The sequence below is a fragment of the Ochotona princeps genome, chromosome 6 (assembly GCF_030435755.1).
Source record: "Ochotona princeps isolate mOchPri1 chromosome 6, mOchPri1.hap1, whole genome shotgun sequence".
NCBI lineage: Eukaryota > Metazoa > Chordata > Mammalia > Lagomorpha > Ochotonidae > Ochotona > Ochotona princeps.
In genome coordinates, this window is record NC_080837.1 from 30,356,538 (window position 1) to 30,376,307 (window position 19,770).

Genomic DNA, 19,770 nt, shown 5'->3' on the forward strand with positions numbered 1-19,770 from the left:
TCTCTTATGACCGCCTCCAAAGTCTATAGGATTGCTTGATCAAATTTAACGCTAAGTTGACTGCTGACTAGAAAAGCCTTGTTTATGGAATCTTGAAAGTTTTAGACAAACTTCTGATGTTATCTTTTGCGAGATGGGATGGAAGCACTGTAGTTTCTTTCGATTTGTTGGGCTATCTAAGGTTTCTCTCTCAAGAGTTTTTTGGACAACAGCAACTTAAGGATCAGTTTTGAAAACTGGTTTTTTAAAAAGAAATGGCTGTCTCCATAAAACACTAAATTTTCCTTTAGTACCTACTTTTACTCTTGCCCAACTGAAGTATCCTTAAAAATAATGGATCCTCCATAGAGGAGTAAGAAGCTATGGATTATAGTTTTCCCCTACTTTAATAGCTGATAACTGAAGAAAAATAACAGAAATAACTACTCAAAAAAGGTAAGTTATAATATTTATTTTAAACTGCTCGTGGAAGAATCAGGAAATGGGCAACTAAACTTAACTGTCTTGTAGTTCAGTTCTGCATAAGCTTATGCAGATTTTTAATTTTTAAATACAATTTACTTGAGAGACTCACAGAGTTTCCATTTCCATTAGCAGGCACAATCTCCCACGTGCCTGCAATAGCAAGGGCTGGAACAGGTCAAGTTGGAAACTCAGTCAGGTCCCACATGACAGCCACGTAAGCCATCACCTGCTGCCTTTCGGGGTTGTGCATTAGCAGAAAGCTTGAACTGGGAGCAGAGTTGGGACTTGGGATGGGAGTGTTTCAAGCAGCCTCTTAGCCAAATACTTTCTCCTGAATACATTTTAAAAATCATGTTAGTTATAAGCTGATGTGATTACTATGACAAATTAAGATTAAGGAAATGATACGTATAATAGAAACATGTCTGATATTGACATGTTTTCACCATCAAAGATTGCTTTGGATTTCTGGGGTCCCATCATTTCAAATAAGTTGGAAGAATCTAAAAAATTCTGAAACACACATTATTTATAAAAGCTTGTAAAATGAAAAAGTGATCAGAAGCAAAAGAAGCTCAAGAGAATTACATGAATCATTAAAAGCAAATGAAAATTAAAATCTCTTTTCTCCACAGGAAGTGATATTAATAGTACCCTCTCAACTTGGCAATACAAAGATTGAGCTAAGACTTAAAGCACAAATAGTTGCTGTCCTTGTCTCCCGTAACAAGTCAATAATAAGATCTTGCAATAACTATGTTTATGGTTGTGGTTTTTGTGACATAGAATTGTTGGTTAACTGTTTTTACTATCACCACTATGAAATCAGGACATCTCACAGCCTTCTGGCCCCTGACGTTATGATGAGGAGGCAGCTGATTATCAGTCAGCCAAGGGTTCCTTCTATGTGATGAGCTGTTTTACTGCTTTTTGGATTTTCTCTTGGTCTTCAACTTTTCTCTTTATCTGTGGTGTGTCTAGGTACAAATTTATCCTATTTGTAGTTTGTTGAAGTTCTTGAACATGTTTTTCATATAATTTGGAAACTTCAGGCCATGATTTCTTCACCATTTTTCCTTCCTCCCTTTCCTGGCTCTGTGGATTTTCTTTTATCTTTTTCTTTCTTCAGAATAAATTGCCTCTATTGACCTGTATTAGAGCTTGATGACAAATCAAAAAGTTAGAGGAGCCCTTTTGTACTTGATCATTAATGCATATTTTGGTAAAGTCCTTTACTTGGGTAGTTTATAATATGTATTTAATTTTATTTATATTAATACCTCAAATAATAATTTTACTTATACACATAACATATTTTTTACAGCTCTTTAAAGATAAAAAAGTAATCTTTGGCTTGATTTTCTTTTCTTCCCCTTACAGTCTCATTATAGTAGCAATGGTCCAGAGTTTTACCACATTCTCTTCAATCTGGGAGGTCAGAGTCCACTAATTCTATATTATCTTAAAATGCATAATCTAACTAGTACTTCCAAAGTCCTTAAACAGACCAAGATTAAACTCACTGAAATATTCCAAGAACCATATCCTTTTTATGTTCTATGTAATATGATATTTATAAGGTATTCAATTTTTGTTTAATGCCTCGAAGAAATAACAGTTTGCATACCTTTTCATTTATTTGCTTTTGAAATAATATATTTTCATTTACATTATAGTCAAAGGCTTAATGGCCCTCTAAATAAAGAGTTTGACAAGTGAAAAGATGATAGCTCAACATGAATATAGACTGGGCCAGGCTGAAAGCAAAAGCTGGGATATTAATCCAGGTCTTCCATGTTGGCCACAAGAATTCAGTTACTTGAGCCATGATTATTGTGTCCCTTCGTGTGCATTGCTTGAAGCTACAGTCAGGATCCAGTGGTTATCAAACCTAAGCATTCCAGATTTACACATTAACACCACACATCTGTTCTTGTGGAAGACAGGGCTGGGAACAGAACAGACCCAGCAATTGAAACAACCAGCCTGTGCATAAACTAACTGGGGCGACGGACTGTGCAGAATCCTGTACTGGCAAACTCACACAAGAATCGGGTCTGGAATCACCTCAGATGAAGTTTCTTTGGAGATCCCTCCAACTGAACTGCTGATCTCAGAACCCCAACAGTGAAGAGACTATGTCAGCCAGTGGATTCTGCATAGATTTCATCGCGATTGGAACGGTGAGACTGACAGCAATTCAGAACTGTTGAACTATCAAAACTGCTTGAGCAGGACCCTTGGATAGCACCTTGCAACTGGGTGGGAGTCTGGGTGGGGCTTTTCCCTTTGTTTATCCCCTGACCCCAGATACAGGGGGAAAAAAAATGAAGATACTAGTGTGGAAACAATGGTCTTTTCCACTTTCCTGTAACCCTTGACCCTTTGTACCCTAAGCAACTAAGTAAGATTAATAAAAAAGAAAGAAATGGATCATTCCATAATGCTTTTTGAGCGTACAAAAATGTAATGGATACTGACAAGAAAAAAAATGCTGCTAAAATTTTTAGTGTTTATTTTTCTACTTGAAAATTGGGGAAAGGAACAAATCAAACAGATCAACAGAGATCTCTTTCTCTATCCTTCTCTATTTGAAAAATATGCCTTATAAGTAAAAATAAGTAAATAGATCAATCTTTTTTTTAAAAAAAGAAGGGTAAATAGAGATCTTTCATCTGCTGGTTCACTTCCCAAATGCCCACAACAGCCAAAGCCAGAAACCAGAAACCATATTTTGGGTCTCCCATTTTGGTGGCAGGAAACTAGGTACTTGAACCATCATGCGCTACTGCCCAAGGATATTACTAAGAGGCAGAATCAGCAGTGCGGTGTGGCCAGGACACCAATCAGGTACTCTGGAATGGAATACAAGCATCCCAGATGGCATATTAACCCGCTGTACCACAATGTCTGACCATGACACAATGTTTAAAGTACATTTATAAGGAAAATAATAAATATCTTTACTAGGCAGGTACAGTAAATCATTAAAATGTAATTTTATGAATTATCTTTGACTTTCTTCTTTTAAAATTTGACCATTGGTAGAGACATGAGTAAAATGAAACAACAACAAAAAATTGAAATCTAGAACTGAAATATTCCCTTCACATATTGGTGTTTGTGTTTGTAAACTACCTTATGCCCTTTATGTGTTAAGAGTAAAATTATACAGAATATTCCCAAATTTAAAAAATGTTTAGCATGTGAAATGAAAATGATTTTTTAAATTTCCCTTCAATTTTTCTAAAATTCTCATGGTGAAGTAAATAGGAAAATTCACACTTCTAGAAAGATCACTTCATTATTTTTGAGATGTTCACAAAAAAATTAACCCTTACTTCATCTTCAAAAATCAGAGTGTGTATATAACAATGATGCTAATGAGATCATGAAAATCAGATGTTAGCTTTCTGGAATGTGAGATCTCTTTAAAAGTACATTTTTATTCAGAACAGCTCTAAAAGCAATGTGACAGTACAGAGAAAAAGGACTACCTCCACTGCAACACAAGGGAGTTCTGGTATTCCCTCCCTCTTATGGAAAACAGAAGCACAAGTTAGCTTAGGGTGAGAGAAAGATGAGGAAATGAAAAGAAAGCCTACCGTTCCCCATTGCACTGAGGAGCCTCTTCAGTGGGGGGGAGCAGAGGGGATATTAATCTAATTTGAGCCTTTTCTCCAGTCACATTAATAGATGAATTGGATGGGATAAATCTTAAGTCTCAACCTGAAAATGTGTGACTCTGCTAAAGAAATTCGTCTTTCAGTATCATTAGTGGCTGAATTAGTAACTAGTTCAATTTCTCCTTGAAATGATGACATTCTCATTTTGTCAAGTCACTGTAGAACTAAGTTTTCCTGAGACTACCCTAAAGGAAAAGAATGCTTAGACACCATTTTTTTTCATTGTCAGCTGTTGACATATAAAAAGAAACAAACAAACAAACAAAAAAACCTAAGAGAATGGTGTGTTAAGCCAAAAGAATCAAGGGGAATAGACTTTGTGTAGAGCAAGAATGACAGTTTAACAGAGCCTTACTAGTAGTGTCTCCCACAGGGAAACTCTAGGAGGAAACATGCAGGGTCTTAGGGTCTGAGTTGGGTGATTTTGAGGCAGGCCTCACAAGTCAGGGAACTGCTTGGCATTTGGGCAGGTTTAGGATATTCTTAGTTTTGGGTTTGGGCCCAAAGAAGCATTTTTATATCATTTCCAAGACACAACTACAAAACTTGTGTATACTACACAAGTTTTTTGTGTAAACTTGTTTTTTTGTGTAAACTTGTGTATACTACACAAGTTTTTTGTGTAAACTACAAAACTTGTGTGATACCAAATTGTGCCTATGGTATTCTTATTAAGTTACTATTATCAATTCACAAGTTACAAAGAAAGCTAGCAGAAATGATTTCAGGAATGGATAGTAAGAGGCCACAAAGCCTGAGAAAAACTCCCTAGTCACTGAGGCAGGAATCCAGCATATGGTTGGATAGTCTATGCCCTGTCGAATGTGGTCCCAATAGGAATAGTTGAACCTGCAAGGGCTCAATGGGACACGATGGCCTTGACACCATGCTAACAGGTAGCTGGCACCTCTTCACTCCCATTGATCTGTACTGGGCGCCCTTTCTTGGGCTTTTCTCTTCTGATCCTTATTTTAGATTCTAGACTGGTTGTTCCTTCAAATCCTTTTACTAAGTGATCCTGCCTAGTAACTGGGTATGCCTTCATTACCAGGTCCAGATCCCAGGCTCATTTAACAAACATTTGTAGAAAGCCTACTGTGTTCTGAATATCATACTAAGTGTATAATGTATATTTATGCCTTCAAGTGACTGGTTGTGCAACACCTATTCTTGTCCAAGCTTGTCAGTTCCTCCCAAAACGCAGCCTCTTGTAGCCTTTCCCTTATGCTGGTCTGAGCACTGTCTGTCCTCCTCTGCTTAAAAGGTTCAGCTCAAGTGGCATATTTCCTAGAATCCATAGAAAAATGAGTGGAATGTTTTCTTGTTTTGGAAGCAAAAGGGGCAGCATTTAAAACAGAAGTAAAGGAGCTAGAAATGTGGCATGGCTGGTAAAACCACTGCAGAAATGCTGTGTTCAATTTAAAAAAATGAACTATTAAAAATCAAACAAAAATGCCCCTGTTAGATATTTATGATGTTTCTGTCATTGTGGAGTTTCACTGTCCATTGTCATGGCTATGACCCATGTGCAACTACTCAAATTATTAAAAGTAAGTACAGGTGGAAATTCAATTACTCATTTCCACAACCACATTTCAAATGTCCACTTGCGTTACATGACTATTGAGCAATGCAAATCATTCCAGCATTGTAGAAAGCTCTTTGGAAAGCATTGCCTTTAGTAAGAAAAAAATAAATTATCTATGTTACAGAATTTAAGATGCTACCTTAAGATATCAGATTTTCAACATGTACAGAATTCCTTTTTCCATTTGCTATTGCAAGCCTTTAACTTCAGGAATTCGGGGGTTTTAAGGTTTACAAATTATCTTGTTCATCCATTCATTCATCTATCCATCCAACAAAGTTACCAACAAAGTTACTTTACCATCTGAGTTCTAAATTCTTCCTTCTTTATGTTGCTTCTTCTTGGTTAGATATTTTTCCCTATCCCTTTATTGTAGTTTAATTTTGTTTGCTTTTGCTCACTGAAAGAGAGAGAGAGATAGAGAGGGCTGCAAACTGGCCAAGTAATCGTCTAGTGTGGCTTCAACACATAGAGGAGAGTTTGCCTCTCTATATATAAGCACTGAGCCGAATGACTTTGTAAATAACCCAGAACTCTATAAAAATCAGTAGTTGCTTTTTATAGTCAGATAATTTTTGGTCCATGGATCACTTACTTCATTCACTTTGATGCTAACATATATCAGTTACAATCATCCCAAAACTCTTCTACTTGGCCCTCAGGGATCCCATAAAGGATTAAGTATTAGAGTTTTTTTAAAAATATATTTATTTTTATTGGAAAAGCAAATTTACAAAGAGAAAGAGAGAAAGATCTTCCATCCACTGGTTCACTCCCCAAGAGCTGAGCTGATCCTAAGTCAGGAGCCAAGAACTTCTTCTGGGTCCCACACATGGGCCAGGGTCCTCCTCCACTGCTTTCCCAGGCCACAAGCAGGAAGCTGGATGGGAAGTGGAGCAGCTGGGATTAGAACCAGCATCCATATGGGATCCTGGTACATGCAAGTGGAGGATTTAGCCACTGAGCCCTCATACCAGGCCCTAAACTTGAGTTTTTAAATAATACAGTTAACAGAGTAGGATCATGGTACCACAGGTTAAGCCACAGCCTGTGACACCAGTACCCCATATGAGTGCAGGTTCCAGTACTGGTTATACCCCTTTCCATTCATCTGCATGCTGATACCCCTAGGAAAGCAACAGAAGATGGCCCAGGTACTTGGATCCCTGCCACACACATAGGACACCAGGATAGTGACAGGCTTCTGGCTTCAGCCTAGACCAGCCCCAACCGTTGTGACCATTTGGGAGTGAGTGCATGTAGACAGAAGATTGTTGTTCTTCTGTAACTCTGACTTTCAAACAAATAAATCTGTAAGAAGTATATTTAGGGCCCGGCGCGATAGCATAGTGGTTAAAGTCCTCCCCTAGCACACCCGGGATCCCATATGGGCGCTGGTTCTAATCCCAGCAGCTCCACTTCCCATCCAGCTCCCTGCTTGTGGCCTGGGAAAGCAGTCAAGGACGACCCAAGGCCTCGGGACCCTACACCCATATGGAGACCTGGAAGAGGCTCCTGGCTTCAGATTGGCTCAGCTCCAGCTGTTGCGGCCGCTTGGGGGGTGAACCATCGGGTGGAAGATCTTCCTCTCTGTCTCTCCTCCTCTCTGTATATCTGACTTTCCAATAAAAATAAATAAATCTTTTTTAAAAAAAGAAGTATATTTAAACTTATAGAATAAAAGAAGAAAAAGGATGAAGACATAGTAAAATAAAGGTGACATCAAGTATTTAAATTTTGTTCTTAAAAAAGGGTGCTTTGTTTTTAAATGACTTCTGTTTAAAGCTATTCAAAAACCTTACTGAGTAGGCTTCCAAGATTCTTCCTTTCACAAACTCTGCTAAGTTTTAGAAAGAATGAAAATGATTTTGTAAGAAGTTCACAAACCAAAGGGGTTTGGTTTTATCTGAGCGGATACGTGCATGTAGACTGTAGGCATGTAGCAGCCTCTTTGAGCCAGAGACAGTTCTAAAAGTGTTAAGATCCAGCCCCTTTTTCTTACAGTCAGTTTGAGTTCTTTTAATACATAAGACATGCATCATGCTTTGCTAAATTTGTTATTACACTAACTAGTGAAATAAATAGACTTCTTTTGATTTAAGTAATCAGCACCCGGATAATGGGTCATATCAATGTTTTATCCATGATTTGGCCTTTAGATTACAAAGATAATGTAAGGGAAAATACGGGGTACACATTTCCATGAGCAGTTTGAAGCCTCTTTATTTATCTGCTCTCTGTTTTGTTAATATAGTCAAATTTGGTTAAGTCTTGGGGAATTGGGGACTCCAAAAATTGTAGCTTCGTATGAAGGGACTTGTATATTCACTTCACTTAGAAACAGGGCATAGGGATTTGTGTCCAACATGCATGTGTTAAGCAAACGCTAAGTTTGTATGTTTTCTGGAATGGCTTTGTGGGGGTGGAGGAATTAGTGGAACTAATGGAGATGGCTAAAGTTTCTCCAAACAACCTTTGGAATTGACTTTGTTAAAGGGCACAGATTATAAAAATGTTGGAATCTCTATAAATCAACAACTTGTTTATTTAGCCTTATCAGGGAGTAAACTGTCACCCATAATTAAATGTTCCAGAAAACCCAAGCCAACCATTTGAAGCACCAAGACTTTTCATGTTGACCATTTTTATGGATATTTTCACGAAATGTTATCATACTTCCCTGAGTTCTTAAACAAATTAACAAAAAAATAGTCTTTCTTATAGTCTTTTTTAAAAAAATTGTAATGCTTCTGTCCACTTCAAAAACTGCCTATTGTAACTTCTCATTCCTACTAACTCTTCAAGGTTAAACGCCATGGTCTTACTCATCTTTGTGTCTCAATGCCTACTGAAGGCCCTGGTAAGTTGAATGTCTTTAGTTAAATATGCGTTACTACTATCAAGTAGCCTTGTTCCCTCAGTTTTCTGGACTGTGCTACAAAACTGCTCAAATGATATAGTAAATAATGAAATTTACTAAAACAGTAGCCTGATTTTACACATACTATCAGTTCATCTAAAATCAGGATAAGATTCCATCAGTGACACTACTATAAATAAGGCATGTGTACACAGTGAGAGAGATATATCACTATATATATATATATACAAATATTTAAATATATATGAGGTTAAGTTTCTGGCTATATGACAATGTAATAGATATCAAACACTCTTATATATCCAACATTAAAATATTTGAAGCATAAGCAAATGTAAACATTAAGCGGAAAATCAACTCAGCTGTCATATTATTCCATGAACTTAGTTTTAGGATTAAAAATTAAAGTAATTCCAGTGCTAAAAGAGGAGCTTTTGGCTGCTGTTTGTTGCCTCAATTCATGTTACTCATTGCACAATAGCTTTATGTGTGTGACACGCACTTCAGCCCTAAACCTGATGATCTCAGAAGCAACTCGAATGTATCTAAGGAAAATCTTTTAGGGATGTGAGACAGACAGCAATGCCTCTTGTGGCCTCCTTCTGGGACATTGTTGGAGGTTAAGAGCAGAATTTTTACCTGATTCCTTCTTTTCAAGATTCTCACACACTGTCAAGAACAAGTTACTTTATTTTCACCATCCTCAGCTTCTTCATCTATAATATAATTGAATTGGACCCTATAATTTCTAAGGTCCATTGTTTCTCTAAAATTCTGTGATTCTGAGGGGAGAGCAAAACCCCAGTCTAAATTGAGGCTTCTAGGATGTCTTGGGTCTTGGTTTGTTACATTTCAACCATGGTTCTTTCAAAGTCCTGGAACAGAACCATTTCGTATGTCCCCAAATGGCTTCTTCTCCTTTTAGTGGCTTGTCCTGTAGCCTCCATGTAGTAGTACATGGGAAAATCAAATTCTGGCCCAGTTCAGACAGTGCAATTGAAAAACATGTTGCCACAGTCACCCCAAGGAATAGAATATAGCCATTCTTCATAATTTTTAAGCTTTAAGTATATTACTTTTCTACAATTGGGAACAAATTTATGGCTTTAAGTATCTAGGGAAAATACAGATTAGGATACTCATTAACACAAATTAACAGAAGTCCACCATCATCACTGAGTAGTGCAAGAAAATGCCGGTCTGAATCAACACCAACTTAATGCAGCCCAGAGCCTCATTACACAGCACAAACATACAGCTTTGACCAAAGCTTGTGGATAATTAGAATGACTTTATAAAGAGTGTATACCCACGCTTGCAATGGGGAAATCTCAACTGAACTTGAGCTGTGGTTATGCAACAAGGTGGAGGAATCCACCATGGTGGGAGGGTTTGGGGAGGGGTGGGGAGAACCCAAGTATCTATGTAACTGTGTCACATAATACAATGTAATTACTGAAGTTAAATAATAAATAATTAAAAAAAAAAGAGTGTATACCCAAATCATTTCAGCAAAATGATATGTTCAAAATTAATAACATAAGAAATAAAACATAGTTCTTTATTTCAATAGCAATAGTATTTTTTGAAAATCCAATTCGTTCAAATTGACACACATACCAACTCCTTGCAAATAATTTGGGAGCCATACTCAAGAGTGCCTTTTCACTTTGTGAAAGGATAAAAATCTTTGATATCATAACAGGAGCTCTGGGGGATAAGCAAAATACTCCCAGGAAATATAATTGCATGCACATAAACAAGACCATTTATTCCAGGAACAGTGTATCATTAGTGCTAATCATTTTACAAGCAGAATACCATTCAGTCTTGTCTCAAAGAAGTCTTAAACTTTCAATCACTTTACATAGCAGAGTAAGACAAGCATTTCAAGAAATCTAGTATCATCAGGTATGCTTCATTTAATGAAGATTTCTAAACCTTCCCTTATACCCCTTCTAGTCTCCTTCCTGTTCTATGACAGACAGAAAGGGAAAAAAAGTAATGTGAAAATCTGGCATGATTGGGATTGGAGACAACGTAATAAACAATGTAATTAACAGGATCATTGCCTCTTTGTTCTTCTAGATGAATCGCTTTGGTTCCAAGCTAAGCAAGATCAGGGATATCTTCTCCCAGAATTTAGAGGGACTTGAGTTAAAAGAGAGTTCTCCCTGGCTGGATTCTTGGGAACAATAGTGTCATGTTAAAAACACAACTGGGGGGCTTGCGGCGTGGCCTAGCGGCTAAAGTCCTCGCCTTGAACGCCCCAGGATCCCATATGGGTGCCGGTTCTAATCCCGGCAGCTCCACTTCCCATCCAGCTCCCTGCTTGTGGCCTGGGAAAGCAGTTGAGGACAGCCCAATGCTTTGGGACCCTGCACCCGCGTGGGAGACCCGGAAGAGGTTCCTGGTTCCCGGCTTCGGATCTGCACAGCACCGGCCGTTGCGGCTCACTTGGGGAGTGAATCATCGGACGGAAGATCTTCCTCTCTGTCTCTCCTTCTGTCTGTATATCCGACTTTGTAATAAAATAAATAAATCTTTAAAAAAAAAAACACAACTGGGGAAGAGAAAAGGATGATTTCTCATAAGAAATAAAACAAAGTTTGTACCGTGCCATGTCATCGGGGAAATGAATAGAATATGTTCCTGATATACAAACTTAGTGAAATATTTCAGACATAAAAATAATTGCCATAAAACTTGAATACATGGAGACCTTGTGATACTAAGGAAAAAGTCACACCTTTGTAGCAATAATATATTCTTATATATGACAAATGGAGAGACAGATGAAAAATTAAGTTTTTAGTTTTTGAAGAATGAGATCATGGGAGGAACTTTTATTGTTTCTATAATATGATTTGTATAATATCTTTAAGAAATGTTTGTCAAAATGAATAATCTGTAAGTTGCCATTTTTCTCTGCCTGAATTTCTTAAATGAAACTTCTACTTCTTTCCTTTTAGATTTGAGGAATGATGTGTTCTTAATATTGAACATTTATTGGGTAATCAAAAATATTACTAATCTCAAAACCAAAACTTAGAAGTAAGCTGGATCCAAAATAAGAATCTTTTGTGTTGAAATAATGTCGTTCTGATTTGATTTATATCAAGGCAAAACTGTAGCTTATAAGGACACTTACTCTTGAAATTATCATTTAGAAGATCCCTGAAGACAGGGTAAGTTTTACAAGGAGTAGTGTGATCAGAGCTTGTGAATGTCATGCCGTTCTGATGACAATGTTGGTTTCTCATTATAGATGTCCAGAACACTCAACTGCAAACTGGGAATTCCAGTGGATAAACTGGGCATTCAATAACTGTTATTGTTTGAATGTGATCTACATCATTATAAAATTTCTGTAGTAGAGTAAAAATGAATGCCCATTAAAGGCTTGTTGGAAGGACTCCAGCCTCTAAAACAAGACCCCCACTAGGAAGAGACTTCTTGGGGTGGCCTGTGCCAGGCTGCCATAGGATTGTGTTGAGTAGAATTATGTTAATGGAAGTAGAGACACCAGTTACCCTTTCATTTTGCTCAGCCTCAAATACTAACACGTGAGTGAGCAATTAGGTTTGGAAGTGCTGCCCTGGACACCTCTCTGATCCTGAGTTTACTGAGGCAGGTCTGATTCTAGGAGCTGAGGCCAAGCCCTGCGCACGCTTCACCCCCCTTTGTTCATGTGGATGGTGTACTCTCTCGCTGATGCTGTGTTAATTCAAACTAACTCTCACATTTCTGCATGAGAACATCGAAACATCCAGCAAATGTTAATTCCTTTCATCCTTACTCCACTTCTAACTCCTGTCTCATGCTTTTCCACCATCTTGTATACTTAAATACTGTTTCTTTAATAGTTCCAGTACCAGTGTTTGTAATAGTCATGGAGACACAGACTGGGGGCAGGCATTTAGGATAGCAAGGAGGTCACCAGTTGGGACATCCATACCCTCTATGAAAATGCCTGGCTGGACTTTCAATCCCACTTCTGCAAATGTGCACCCTGGAAGACATAGTGCCTCAATAGTGGGGCCCCTCCCATCTGCCTGGAAGAGCCAGACCAAGGACTGGGTTCCTGAATTCAGCCTGAACTAGCCCTCACTGTGGAGGGTGTTGGGCTAGTGAATCAGCAAAGAGAAGATTCTCTCTCTCTCTCTCCCTCTCTCTCTAAGTCTCTGTGTGTGCATGCATGTAAGCCTTTCAAATGAACTTTACATAAATTAAACATTTTAAGAAAAAGCAGCAAATTTGACAACCTGATAGAAGGCTTTCCTGGATCCAAGCATCCACTGTTAAAACTTGACTGTCAGCCTTCTGAGTAGGCACTGATTGGACCTGGCATGACTGAAGGTCTGGTCAGTAGGCAGCACTTACAGCACAACCCACTGACCAAGTTCAATTAACAAAATCATTCTTTCACACATTCCTTGGGATCTAACATATTATTCTTGTCTTAAGAACACCTATTTTCAGTTGTAACTCCTTTGTTTAAAAAAAAAGTCAACTTCTGATTAAACCTTTTACTGTATTGTAAATCTAAAACATGTTATCTCAAAAGTTTAAAAAATAAAGAAGATGGGAGGGGAGAGGGAGGTGTGTTCTCAGAATTGTGTAGAAAAAAAAAAGAAAAACCAAACCTCAGTTAAAAAAAAAAATCAGTTTCTTTTCCTTCTAACAAGTTATTAAGTCATCACACTCTGGTTGGTGTGGTTCAAATAATGGTGTGGTGGATGTTGTTTTCTTTCCTTCCTTACAACATAGCTCCTGAGATAAAAGTCATGTTGATTGTGAGATCACACATGACATGGAAGCCCAGGCTAGGTGGTGATCTGCGTTCTCCTGTGAAGGGAGGACTGTTTGCCTCTTTCAAATCTTGTGCATTAGAAATCTTTCCTTAACCATGAACCCCGTACATTGCCTGCTCCAACATACTGTGAAATTATCAAGGAGTCGAAAACACAATTTGAAAGGAACTACAAGGAATTTAGGATGTAAGTTAATACCATACTTTCATTAAATATGAAGTAATTGTTTTAAGTGCTGGAAGTAATCATAGAAATGATCTAAATTAAGCTGCTTATTTTGCTGGTGATGCAAGTTATTTCTAAGCATCTCACAGATGAAGAGATTATTTTTAGGTGAATGATGCACTATTGTAGCATTGTAAGTGGCAGGAACCAAAGAAAGGAAGGAAGGAAGCTGTGCTGTGATAATAGAGCATAATGGGTATAGGCTATAGACTATAATCCATGTGCAGAATCAGCCCTGGAAGAACAGAAGAAAGATTGTGTGAGTAAAAGTTCCCTGGAGCTGGGTACAAGCTCAGCTGCTTGTGTGCTGAAGAACACAGGACAGGTGGGTCTTTTATATAGTGTTTTCTTGGAGAACATGTTCATGGTTTTTGTGTTTCATTTTAATAACTGCTTGTAGCAAATCATGGTGTTTTGGTGTGCTAGAAAGTTGTGGGTGGGTTAATGAGCCAATAATCCATTAGTTTTTATAAGAATAAAAGCAGCAGAATCCACTTCTTCAGTCCACCTCAAGGTAACTACCCCGCCACTTTATTATGCTTGGGTATTCTCCCCTTTGGATATCATGGCTGGGCAGAAAGCACATCTAAGACATGCAAGTGGAGGAGCAGCCAGTTAGGTACAATTAAGATCCTCTCCTGTCTATGGGTGCCCAATCCCTTTCCAAGCCACACACATATGAATACTTCCCTAACATTTCCTAAGCTTAGTTGGAAGAAATGGGGTGGATATCCTTCTAGAGGATTCCAAGGAAACAGGAATATGGAGTTCAGGCCATAATCAGGTGTTTTGGACAATGCTGTGGGTACATGTCTCAGTGAGGGAATGTGCTGGGTGATTCTTCATCCAGGCATCAGTAAGTTGCTTATTTATTCTTTCCAAGTTAAGATTGCCTATTTTATCTTAATGTGTAACTCCAAGATGTTGATTTTACAGAGAAAAGCAAAGAATTAATGAAGAAATAAAACTCCTAAAACAGCGACAGGAAAGAATTGACAAGGAGCTGGACAGGTTTGTTTTGAATTCAAATTTGTAATGCTTAAAGTCATTTTAATTTAATGATTTGTTGCATTACAGCACCAGTTCATTATGTAAAACTACATCAACTATAATACCTGCAAAATGGATTTTCTACTTATTAATTCATCAGGAATAACATTAAAGAAATTTTTAGCATAAAAATCACCTGTCTTGCTGGTTTAATTGTTAAAAATTGTCATCAGCTATTTTCACTCCTCTAGCCATGGGACTTAAAATAAACCCACAACCTGGTCTCACCCCAGGGAAGATGTAAGCTAGAAAACAGCATATTTAGCTGGTCTTTCCTGGGCTAGTTCCTTGTTCCCTTCTGCTTTCTCTACACATCCAAACATTTTTCCTCAATGAAGCAAGGGAAATTGAGCCCATTTAATTTTTTTTTATAAATTGAAGATTAAAAAGGAAAACTACAAATTATTGAAAATAACCCACTTGTTCCAACACACACACATGCACAAGAATAAGTATCAGACGAGAACAGCCCTTAAAAAAAGTCCCCTTGGGAAACTGTAACTTTGAGCCAATCTCATATGTCATACTTGTAAATACTATTTTGGAACCTAGTAAATTAGTTCATCATATGAGAAGAGCCAACCCACTATTTTATAGTCTTACCTCGCGGTGACCAGAAATCCCACACCCAAGTTTTAAGGTCCAATTTCAGGAGATTCTTAAAAGTTTTCACACAAATCAAAGCCGCATAGGACAGATTTTTCTCACCATAAAGGCATGCAGAAGAATGTAAGATGTTTCTCAGGGTAACTCCCAGGAAGTATTCATGTATGTTTTTATAATGGTGCAATGTGGGAGAAAGTGAAGAGAAAAAAAAATCTCATTGGTTATATAAATCCCATGTGCTTGAGAAATTTGCCTGGCAAATAAGCTTCCATCTGTCCTCTTCCAAAACATATATTCCTAAAAATGAAAGGCAACCAAAGTAAGAAGGATTAGATAGTGACAATGGCTGCAGAACTTGGTGAATATTCTAAAACCACTGAAAACATTAAAGGGGTGAATTTTATGGTATAGGACTCACGTCTCAATAAAACTGCTGCTTTAAAAAAAGAGAAAGACTATAAATTATAACAATGTATTGGAAGATGGACTGGGCTAGAAGCGAGATGAAGCAAAAGCAAAGGGCTCTGTGTAACCCAAGAAGATTAGGGCACCAGAGATTTTGGGGGGATAAAAATGGAAAGACAGATTATTATCTAGAGGATAATAACTGGAAGTGAGGAAGGAATTCAGGTTGAGGAAATAAAGAGTGAAGGGACAACTTCAAAAGACCTAGGTAACCCTCTTTTACCCTCATGCTAAGTACAGGCTGTACCGCTGCTTTGCTAATCCAGTTTCTGCTTCAGCAGGGTGTACTTTTGGGTTTTCAGAAAATTTTACTTCCTACAAATTTCATGGAAAAGTAATTTTTTCACTGGAAATCTGCTAATGAAATTAATAGTCTTACATTCCCTTTTTCATTTTGATGGTCTTAGTGGTGGTCTTCCCTTGTCTTACCCTCCCTTGCCAAGACCCTCCCTCTGTCGCCTCTCATCATTAGATCTCTGGACAAGTTCCTGCCACCTCCTGAATTCAACCAATACACTCCTTCACAAGCATTTCTAGCACACTTGGTTGTGAACACAACAGGTTCCCATGGCACTACTTTAATGAGCTTACAGTTTAGTAAGTGCCCTCATACTTCAGTTTTTATTCTTTCCTGCTGTTTCCCTTGCCAGCCTCTTTTGTCTTCTTTCTCCACGATCACTCCTTGACGTCACTGTGCGACCCATGTAACTGAGGAGGACCATGACTCAGATGAGTGCCACATGGTAGTTAAACTTAGGTCTTGGAACCCCAGTGTTTGGGTTCAGATCATCTACTCATGAGTTCCATTACTGTGAGGGGATTATATAACTTGTCTGACCCTGTAATCTGATTTACAAAATGGAATGGCAGTACCTACTTGATAAGGTTGTCTTGTGGCCAGCAGTATGGCATGGCATGTGAAGTCATCACTTGAAATGCCCACATCCCCTATGGGCACTAGTTCGAGTCCCTGCTGATCCAGCTCCATACTAATGTGGCATTTGGGAAAGCAGTGGAGAATGCCCCAAGTCCTTAAACCCCTGCCAGCTGCATGGGAAACCTGAAAGAAGCTTCTGGCTCCTGACTTCGAACCAGCCCAGCACTGACCATTGCGGCCATTTGGGTAGTGAAACACATATAATATCTTTCTCTCCTTATCTATAAATCTAATTTTCAAATAAGTACAAAAATCATTTAAATAGAAAAAAGAATTGTCAGACCCAGTGCAGTAGCCTAATGGCTAAAGTCCTTGCCTTGAATGCACCAGAATCCCATATGGGCACTGGTTATAATCCCAGCAGCTCCACTTCCCATCCAGCTCCCTGCTTGTGGCCTGGGAAAGCAGTCGAGGATGGCCCAAAGTCTTGGGACCCTCCACCCATGTGGGAGACTGGGAAGAGGCTCCTGGCTTCAGATAAGCTCAGGTCTGGCTGTTATGGCCCTTGGAGAGTGAATCTGTGGATGGAAGATCATCTTCTCTGTCTCTCCTCCTCTCTGTGTATCTGACTTTCCAATAAAAACAAATCTTTAAAAAACAAACAACAAGGATTGTCCTAATGACAGTTGAATCCATGCATGTAAAATGTTTGGCAAATACCCAGTATGTTAAAATCTTTATAAATGTTGGTTATTAGATGGTATCAATATAAAGATATTTTAGTTACTAACTTTCTTTACTCCGAAATTAGACTCCAAGCAAAGGCTATGAAGAAACCCTATGAAGTTCAGGATGACTTTGACAAGTTCCTACACAAATTGGTATGTTTCTCTTTTGAACATAATAATTCTCTCCATAATTTCTATTTAGACTGGATACTGATTAATGATCAATATTTGATTTACACTCAAGCTTATGCAACTAAAAAGTTCAGATGTAGTTACAGCTATCGAATATATTAAAACTGTTGATGTTTGAATTTGCATTTAATTTTTCAGCACAAGCATATTAAATACCAACTGCTATGTTATATGAATGGCTCCCGATACAGTGAACAGAAACACAATGCACGCTGTGATAGGTTCTGAATAGGATTCCTAGTGTGAAAGAAAAGACTTCCTTCTCTGCTTTTCTTGTCTCTGTTTCTTCTGCTCCTTCATACTATGTGGAAAGTTTCATCTACTCTGAAGGATCTCTTCCTGTCCAACAGACAGTAAAGGTGCATGTTTACAATAAAACTGAGGGTCATACAATCAGAGATGAGCACTAGAAGAGACCCTCATATTTATAGTATGTCAGGCTTCTAGTTAAAACTCGAGTCATCCAATAACTCAAAAGTTATTTATTTATTGCCAACAATGAGTCAAATAACAGATTCCTATACAGAGACCTGAAATTTCAGTGAAATAAAGTAGAGAAATACCTGGGTGGGTGTCTTCTCTTAAACAGAACTATTCTTTACTTACACACACACACACACACACACACACACACTTTTCTTAACTTTCTGAGTGGTCACAGAGAAATAAGAATAGAACAATGGAAATGTGCTTGTAAATTGCAAGTGCTCTCAAACTGTCAATCATAAGCGATGTGAATAGCAGGGAAACTACAAAGGATTGTGGGAACTGTAGAATACTGGAGAGTCACACCTCATCTGACCAGAGAGCTTCTACTTCTGCTCCAGGTCTTTGTTGCATTTCAGGCATGTAGGCCAAAGTGTTGTCAGATCTTCTACCATATGTAACCAAGATTCTTCTGTAAAACCTTCTGCATTGGACGCCAAGATTTTAAAACATTATGTGGATATTTTCTAAATACATTCAGTTTGCAATACATGTTTGCAAACCAGGTGTGTCCATGAACTACCTGTTTGAATCCCCTGGTTTAAAAGCTGCCTGGATATGGAGCTTTTCAAAAGCTGGGCCCACACCATGTTGTCAATATTATCTTCACTACATACCAAAGCCTTCTGCACACACTGTGTCTACAGTTTACACTCATGCAATACATGCTTCCTAGCTTTCAAAGATCATTCACCAGTCCAGTTGTTGCACGAAGCAAATTTTCCCAATGGCTCCAGACAAGTTTTTGTTTATAATTTCTACACTACCTCTTAGTATTGGTAGGATTGAAATATAGTTCTTTCCAAGCTAGAAATCAAAACAATTATGTTTTAGATTCCTGGCGTAGAGAAATGCAGACAAATTTTTCACTCATCTGTTGCAAAGCAGGAATCCCATGGTTAAAAATTTAAGCAGGTTAGCAAAGCAATGGCAAGTGTGTCTATTTTTAGTGATTCAGGTGTCTTTAAAGACTTACACAGTCAACACAAATCGCTTGTGGAAAATGGCAAGGCATTAAAAACAGCTTGAATTTAAGAATTAAAAATTCTGTCAACAAAGTTTAGTTAACCTTCCTCAAGTAAAATGCATCCGAAGTTTTAGAACGGAATGTTTGTTTTCCTAGTACTTTATGTATGTTGTCCTCTAAAAACTATTAGAATCAACTTTGCCTAGGGCTCACTGTAAAACTGACACTCTAGATCACTATGTCCAATATTAGAGCTGTGCATCAATAAACAATCAAAATAGCAGAAAAATGGATAATTGGGATAATCTTCTAGATAATTCAAGCTGAAAACCCACTGTGTCTCAGTTTTCTGAATATTATTGCTCTCTGTGATTTGGTTTAAATTAGCATGTCATTCTTGAAAGTATTCCTATTGTGTGACCATGAAAGAAAGTCATCCATCTGCCATCACTACATGACCAAACATTTCTTCCCAGTTTTGATGAAGACACACTGGTGCACAATGCCACCAATAATCCCAGAATCAACCTTAAGCCTCTTCCTACTACTCTGACCATTTTCACACACCTGTCCTGCACTGGCTACAATATTCATGTGCAAACAAACAAAAAGACCCTCATTCACCCAGTTATGATGTAGACACACACACACACACAAAGACAAAAGGCATGAGTGTGGCTTCCAGAACAACGGTTTCTTGGGTTGGAGAAACATGTACAGCAAGTAAATTCTGTTAACAG

At 38.1% G+C, this 19,770-nt stretch overlaps 1 protein-coding gene across 1 annotated transcript in view; it reads left to right on the forward strand.

Annotated features, from left to right (window-relative positions):
• The window catches only part of FAM227B (family with sequence similarity 227 member B), a 151,397-nt gene that overhangs the window by 131,075 nt on the left and 552 nt on the right, over nt 1–19,770 (forward strand). Inside the window, exon 13 of the mRNA XM_058665880.1 lies at nt 17,469–17,538. Within this exon, the coding sequence (XP_058521863.1) occupies nt 17,469–17,501 (33 nt within the window). The 3' untranslated portion in view covers nt 17,502–17,538. The remainder of the gene's footprint in view (nt 1–17,468; nt 17,539–19,770) is intronic.